The 7,684-nt window shown below is 41.3% G+C and overlaps 1 protein-coding gene across 3 annotated transcripts in view; it reads right to left on the reverse strand.

Moving 5' to 3' along the window:
* Positions 1–1,318: 1,318 nt before the first annotated feature.
* LOC125048191 (microtubule-associated protein futsch-like) overlaps positions 1,319–7,684 on the reverse strand; it is a 34,932-nt gene continuing 28,566 nt past the window's right edge. For 2 of the 3 annotated variants that reach the window (XM_047646761.1, XM_047646762.1), the window contains exons 9-18: positions 7,682–7,684; positions 7,386–7,513; positions 6,904–7,141; positions 6,396–6,607; positions 5,902–6,003; positions 5,358–5,438; positions 4,924–5,074; positions 4,591–4,703; positions 3,622–4,004; positions 1,319–2,966 (exon numbers count right to left, since the gene is read on the reverse strand). The exon at positions 7,682–7,684 is cut by the window's right edge and continues 185 nt beyond it. In XM_047646761.1, coding sequence (XP_047502717.1) covers positions 2,879–2,966; positions 3,622–4,004; positions 4,591–4,703; positions 4,924–5,074; positions 5,358–5,438; positions 5,902–6,003; positions 6,396–6,607; positions 6,904–7,141; positions 7,386–7,513; positions 7,682–7,684 — 1,499 coding nt within the window. In that variant the 3' untranslated portion in view covers positions 1,319–2,878. The remainder of the gene's footprint in view (positions 2,967–3,621; positions 4,005–4,590; positions 4,704–4,923; positions 5,075–5,357; positions 5,439–5,901; positions 6,004–6,395; positions 6,608–6,903; positions 7,142–7,385; positions 7,514–7,681) is intronic. The other variant, XR_007116800.1, reaches the window with a different exon arrangement.

Raw genomic sequence — 7,684 nt, forward strand, 5'->3', positions numbered from 1 at the left:
TCAGGGAATGGCTATTAAGGCAGAACTTGGGATATTGATTGTGAAATAGGGAAGGATGTCTGTTGTGGAAGAGAAGAGGGAGAGTAGAGAGAGGTAACAGTACGCCAATCTTCTCTATCAAAGCACCAGCGTGGAGGGTTGGGGAGCGGGACATAGGAAGTTGGAGAGAGCATAGGGAAGGTGATCCAGAACTGACCAATGAAAGTCAGGATGAAGGGAACGAGAGCAAAGAGAAGGGCCAATGCATGAAAAGGTTTGACTGCGCATGTCGAAGTCGGTGGGTGATCCGTGTTGAAAAAGATAAGGTCGGTGTTGGAAACCGTTCTAGGGAACGGCCGCAAGAAGTAGTGATAGCGTCACCCTAAAGACTGTGGCGACAGTTGAAATCGCCGACTATAAGGAATGTCAGTTGAAGTTGAAAAAGTTTCTAAGGCATGAAAGTCAATGGAAAGAGAAGGAGAAAAGTAAACTGAAACTACTGTGATCCAACGGCGAAGAAAGATGCATATAATTGTGGAAAGGGCAGTGGTTTGGAAGGGAGGTATAGTGTATGGCTTTTTTTTTTTTTTTTTTTTTTTGATGGACCAGTAAATAAGGTAGACAGAGTGAGATGATATAAAATAATTTGGAATCGGTACTGGAGGGTGTGTTAGGAAGGCTTCTTGGAGACATATAATGCATGGATTGTAGGAAAATATGAGGTGAGGTGACGAGGATCAGGTCTGTGAGAATGGAAAGTTCGAATGTTCCACTGTAGAAGAGAAGATGGGAGTTGGTATGGTCTGACAGGGAAGATTCTCTTCCTATATAGATTTTATGGGGATGGTCATGTCTATGAAAAGTAATCTTGACAATACTGATGTGGGAAGTATGGCGGCCTCTCTACTGATACTGCATCATAGTCTGCGAGGCAGGCAAGTAGGTCGTCTTCACAGTCTGACCAGTCTTTGTCATAGATGGGGCAATCAACCGTGGAGATGAAAACGGTTCCAGTACATGTATTAAGGGAGGAGTGGGGTTGGGCAGGAATAGGTTTGCCTGTGAGGAAGGGGGGGGGGGGGGTATAGTATTGAGGCCTTGTCAAAGGGCAACTTTGATATGCAAACCAGCAATATTCCCAATGCTCGTAATTGAATGATATTTGAGCATAGGCAATGGGTGTTAGGCAGGTTTTCCCAAAGTTTGAGCAATATTACTAGACCCAACATCAAAGAATGGCCATACTACAGTAGCTCAACATACAACTGGAAATAAAATTCCAACGTAATGGTAATGTCTTGTTTACTTTGTAACAGGAAATAGAAATAAAATTCCATAGTAAGGGTGTTACTTTATTCCATTATAAACAATCATCCACAATTCATCACAACTGAAGAAATCTTTAGATCTCTCTCAAACAATAAAAACCTAAAGTGCATAAATTCACTTGAAAATGTAACATCAAAATACTCTAAACTGAAAAGTTTTATCTGTGTAATGTATATATCCGTAGACCTACATAAATCAGCACGTGTTAACTTTATATGTGGTTCACACACCTGGAGAGCATCATGCTTCTCCACAGATGTCCATCTCCTTATCCACCTGGGTTTACACATCACTAAAATTTTTGTACTCCATACAATCAGAGGGGAGAGGGTTGTTTACCCTTCAGTCAGTCACTAATGCACGGCACTGCATCACTGTTTGTTCCAGGCACTTGGTGCTTGGATATGTTCTCCCATGATCAAGTGCAATAATTAATTGATACAAGTCGGTAAACCCAGATTTTCTATATCACTTTTTGTCTGCATCTTTAAATAACTCGGACACACTTCAACAATTTGCTATCACCTTTTCACTTCAAGCCATTCACAAGCCTTGATTTCATCACTGCTGTGTTGTCTCTTCATCGTGATCCGCAAGAGGGATAAAACACTTCAATTTGTCAATTCATGTTTTCAAGTACCCGCAGGTACGGTCCATTATTAATTTGGTCGTCGAGGGATGGAAACAACTGTCTTTCCCTTACGTTTTGGGCCTCTTGAGGCATTTAGAAAAGCTGTGCAGCTTTGCGAACGGCATTCCATGAGGAAGCTATAGGACAAACGCTGGTCAGTACTGGTGATCATCGTAGTTCCCGCTGGTACCCTGACGAGTCATCGGTGAATCTCACAGCGCAGGAGCTCTCTCGTCACCCATAACGCTTTCAACACTTCCCTTACCACCCAATGCTCTTCTGATATGTAAATAAAATAAAAATAAGCTTCACCTACTCTTAAGCTAATCTAATGACTATTCAAGGCAAAATGAACGAAATTAAATACTTACCATTTGGTACAAAGCAATGATGTGAATGCATTGCAAACACAGACAAAGAAAATTAGAGAAGTCGGCTCTTAAAAAAAATCAGAATATCTTCTAGACATTCTTCTACTTATTCTTGACTCACTTCAGAATCTCTCAATCAAACCTTGGACAGCATAAATAAACCTAATCCTAACACCAGAAGAGCACTGCGTGGTGAAAACCTGCAGAAAAGGGGGATGAGGTGGTGGTGGGGGGAGGGGAGTGATGAAAGTTTGAAGGATGCAAGAAGGACATGAGAGGCATGAGGTGAGGAGGGGGAGGTAGCACACATGTGTAACAATAACCTTGTAGGTGGTAGAGGACTGGTGCGTCGGAGCTGGTGTGCTGAAGCCTCTTTTGTTTTAGTACAGTACTGCTTCTAGGAAGTTGTGGACCGGTAGGGCCCAGCAATCAGTTGTAGTGGTAACTTGTCCTCCTCCTCCTCTTGTTGCATTTGGATTCATTTACGTGATTTTGCAAGCTCTCTCTTTCTCTTTCATGTTTCCTTCACATGGTTGTGAGCTCCCCTCATCAAAATGCCTTCATGGAATCAAGTGCGGGATCTTGAACGGCTGCGGCTCCTCCGGCGAGATCGTCGCGACTCCCTGCTGGCGGAACGCCGGGAACGTTGCGGTGATCTAGGGGGAAGGGGAGGAAGGGGGGAGAGGCACATTAGTTTGGTTTATGATAACCAGCTTACTTGCATTAATTAAAGAAAATGATCGTAGTTAATGGCAGTCACCAAACTAAATTTGTTATGAAAAAGGAGGTAGACTTTACTGTGTGTGTGATATCCAACACACAGACTTTTCTACTCAAAAAAGCACAAACTACTTTCACAAATGCAAAATTTTGTAGCAAAATGTGCACCTGTATTTAACTGCTCTTTTGCGAGTAAAGGCACAGACAGCCAGATAACAAGAAGTGCGCAAATACACCACGGATTTGAGTGTTTTAATTTTCCCCATGTGAAGGTGTCATGTCAGGGAGGATGATAACTAGGTCTGTATCTCCCTGATATGATGGTCACTTAATCTGAAGAGGACTTGCCACGCGCACTATGCTTTATCTTAACTGACGAAAAAAATCAAAACTTTTATCTCACACTCATGGTTTGCCACGATAATACTAAACAATCACAATGAGAACAGAACACTAAACTTTGACATTAAAAAGTGACCTCAATCCCAATCTGCAGTCGAATAAAAACAGCTGTCCTGATGATATGCCTCTAACAATGCTCATCCATTCACTTGGCCCAAAAAGTACCCAAGGGAGAGTAAGCATCCGTACCTTCGAGGAGACTTCCCTGCCGACCTTCTCGGTGACCTTTTGGGAGAGCGTCTGGGTGACCTTCTGGGGGACCTGCGGGGCGACCTCCTCGGGGACCTTCGTGGTGACCTCCTTGAGGAACGGCTCCTCCTCCGGGACCTCGACCTTGAGCGGGACCTGCGAGCGTTCTTCTCCTTCTCCTTCTCTCTCTCCCGTTCTCTCTCCTTCTCACGCTCCTTCTCCCTCTCCCTCTCCTTCTCACGTTCCTTTTCACGCTCCTTCTTTCTCTCGGCTCGGATTTTCTCCCATTCTTCATTTTCCTTCTCCTTGGCTGCTTTCATCTCTGCCTGAAGGCGCTCCACCTCAGCCATCTTCTGGCGTCGCTGCGCCTCCTTCTCGGCAATCTGCGGCGAAAGGGAAGCTTAGTTGTGTGTGGAGGGTGAGGGTCGGTGGGTGGGTGGGTAGATAGGTGAGTGAGTAAGTAGGTAGGTAGGTAGGTAGGTAGGTAGGTAGGTAGGTAGGTAGGTAGGTAGGTAGTGAGTGTGAGTGACAGTGTGTGTATAATGCTTATCTACAAAAAAATATCAAGATGCAGACTTTTCAACTGTCCAACTTGAACTCCAATATTCTCTCATGAATACAAACCCTGGGAATTTAAAAACATTTCTAATTGGATGTCAAAAAGAGCATGCATCACCTCAAATAAAATATATTTAAAAATCACTGAGTGCATTTCCTCCCCCCAAAAGAATAAGTTGAATACATTTTTTAAAAACTTGATTACACATTTACCTGGAATACTCCCACTGCTGTGAGGGATACTGATACCTAGGTATCATTGAGAAAGTAAAAAATCAAGAAAGAATAAAACTCGACAGATGGCGGTATACACAGTTCAGAGGCATATTTGTCCTATACAACTCATCAGAAGGAAATAGGAAGGCCTTATATTCACATCCTCCACAAAATATACTTTAAGACATAGCCTACCTGTTCGGTGGTCAGCGGCAGCCAGTATATAGCCGGCTGTGCCTTGGTTTTGCGGAACAAATCATCCAGCAGCTTGGCAGGAGGTTCCTCTGGTTTCTTTTTCTGTTTTTCACCTAGCAATTAGATATTGTAAAACATTAAATTAGTGTTAATAAAAAGGTTTCTCATCCTTTTCCTCACCTACTAGCAACTGAATGTACATCACACAAAGCAATATTAGTAATGTTACCCTTAAAGAGGAGGATCAACCAACAAAAACAAAACCATTTCTCACAATGGCAGAAAAAAATGATGTATAAAAATACAAAAAGAAGAAGAACCAAGACCTAATACCTTCAGCCCCACTTGGACTCTGGCTCTTGCGGCGTTCTCTCATTCTCTCCTCCTCCCTCTCTCTTCTCAGCCTCTCGCGTTCCCGCTCCCTCTCCCCTGGCGAGCGCTCTCCTATCTTCGCCAAGTCCCACTCACGCACTGGCCCTTCACGCTGCACATTGCAAAAGGTTGGGTGAGCAAATATAGGAGCACTGTTCATCTAAAATTCTCATTTCCATGAGTTTATAGCCAAGATATGTTCTTAGTACAAATGCTTAAAAATCACCTCAAAGAAAAGAAAAAGACTAAATATGATCAAACTTTTCACACATTATGAAACCTCATATTTATCTTCCATTCACACTTAAGAACTATTCAACCAAATGGCAATCAAATAAATTAATTAAAAAAGTATTAATCTGCAGCTAGCCATAGGACCAAGTTCTCATACTTACTTTCCACTTATCATCTCGTTTTTCTTCTACGGCTTTCTGGGGAGGAGGAGCATTTTCCTCTAGTCTCTTTTTCATCTCCTCCTAATTCAAGAAAAAAAAAAAATGGTGTTCAAATATGGAATGCTGACTTGTGCTCTGTCTTCCAATGCATACAGATGACAAATGACTTGCAACAAAATAACTCAGACATTTTACATTATATTATATAACATAAATAGCAAAACTGAATTTTAAAAAAATTTAGAAATGCAACTGGAAGTTAACTCTTTGCAGTGCAAGAGATGTATCTGACTAGTTGCAATTATATCTTTGTCAGAACTAATGTATTTTTGAAGAAGATAAAACTGAAATTGGTCATTTCTATATTTTTTTTTTTACATTTATCACAATGTACACTGTTTAAAAGTAAACTCGCCAAATAAATAACTGAGAAAAGAGAAGAGGAAACCAATATGAAAGAATTAATCAAACTGAATAAACCAGTGAAAAAAAAGAAGAATGAAAGACAGAAAGAAAAATCACAGAATAAGAAAGATAGCCTTACCTCAGTGGAAAAATCGACAAACAAATTCTTTGGGTTTGACATTGGCCATTTAACACCATGCAGAGCAACACGGGTTTCTTGAGCCTGATCCTCATTTTCATACTGCAAATAAAAATAAACAAATAAAAATCAAGATGATATATTTTACAACTAATAAACTATCAAGAAAACATTTTGAACAGACAACTGTATATGTATTTCCAAACTAACAAAATGGAAAAATTAATTATGTAATTCTAACATATTCTACAGGTTTTAACCCCTTCCTGACAGTTCATCGATTTGTGGCATGCGGCTGTACCGCCGCTGCAGCACGCAAAAGCACTACGAGCCGGTGATTTGGCTTGATGCACCGAACTCCCGCACTCAAAATTGGTGCGTTGCCATTGATCTCCAGAACGTATTTTTTTTTCTTCACCCGTCATCAAGGGGTTAATAACCATATAGCAAAATGTTGGGAAATGCCCTGAAACAAATACAAACACAACACTCACCATTGCCAAGCACTTGGACTTGATGTTGTCAATCCAGAAACCATTATCTACTAATCGACCAGTTCTCTGCAGCAACTCGCGCAGCTGGTTGATGGTGAAGGGCCGGACTAGGTGCTGAATGAACACTACTCTGGAAGGTGGGTTTCGTGCAGGGGGGACGGCCGGCTTGCTTACCGGTGGCCCTTCGTACATCCTGATCTTCCTCATGGCTTCTGGAATAGGAAGAGAAAATCACATAGAAAACAAGCTGAAGCCTTCCCAGTGGCTGGATATTTTTAAAATGAATCTATTGCAAAAGAGGTTTAACATGGTCTGAAGGTCTCATTATAACCAGGTAATACTATTAATTCAGAGGCCATTATCAACATATAAAATTGAAAAAGTTAAAGAAAAAAAAAAAAAATAAATAAATAAATAATAATAATAGATAGGCAAACAAGTAAATAAACCTTTATTAACACAAGTCATTAAAATATAATCCTTGCAGAATCCTCATTGACACACTTACTCTCCTCAGGCGACTTGGATCGCTTTCTCTGTTTGACTGCCACTGGGGAAACCTCCCGCACCTCACGCCTGGGTCTGGCCTCCTCGCCCTCTTCCATTAGCTCTTCCTTGACCTCCTGAGCCAGGGTGGGGGGTGGTTCAGGTCCCTCAGCATCACTGGCCTCTCCAGACTCGGGTTCCGAGTCTTCACCCATGTGCAGTTCCGAGGGCAGGAGGGGCTTCACATCTGGGATAATGGTCTGTGGATTGAAACAAGATCAGATATTGATGTAAGTATTTGCGCTATTTGCTGAACAAGTTTGCATGTTTAAATCCAGCTGAAGGTGCTATTTGGGGCAAAGTATACAATAAGATCTTGTGCCTGGAATGAACTATTAGAGTGGATGATTTGCAAGGAAGGCCAGCTGAAAACATAAAATGCTCATAGAAATAAAAAGTAAAGCAAATCCTGACTCAAAAAGTATGAAAAAAAAAGTAACTAACCTTAAGGGAAGCTGAGGAAATATCAACTGACATTTTCCTTGAGGATGAATTACCCCACTTCCTCTTCTTTGGCTTGTCCGTGTCTTTTTCAGCTTCTTCATCCTTTGACTTGCCTCGAGATAAGCTTACTGTTGAGTAAAATAAGAGGGACTTTAGAAGACAAAGTATTTCAGGTCTCAAGAGTTTCACACACTATTTGAGTAATGATGGCTAATTTTGTCTTCATTACTCCACAAAAACAAACAATTAAAAGTCATACATGAAAAAAAAAGAAAACTATACTCTGCACAACCTACCTT

The sequence above is a fragment of the Penaeus chinensis genome, chromosome 43 (assembly GCF_019202785.1).
Source record: "Penaeus chinensis breed Huanghai No. 1 chromosome 43, ASM1920278v2, whole genome shotgun sequence".
NCBI classification, from domain to species: Eukaryota; Metazoa; Arthropoda; class Malacostraca; order Decapoda; family Penaeidae; genus Penaeus; species Penaeus chinensis.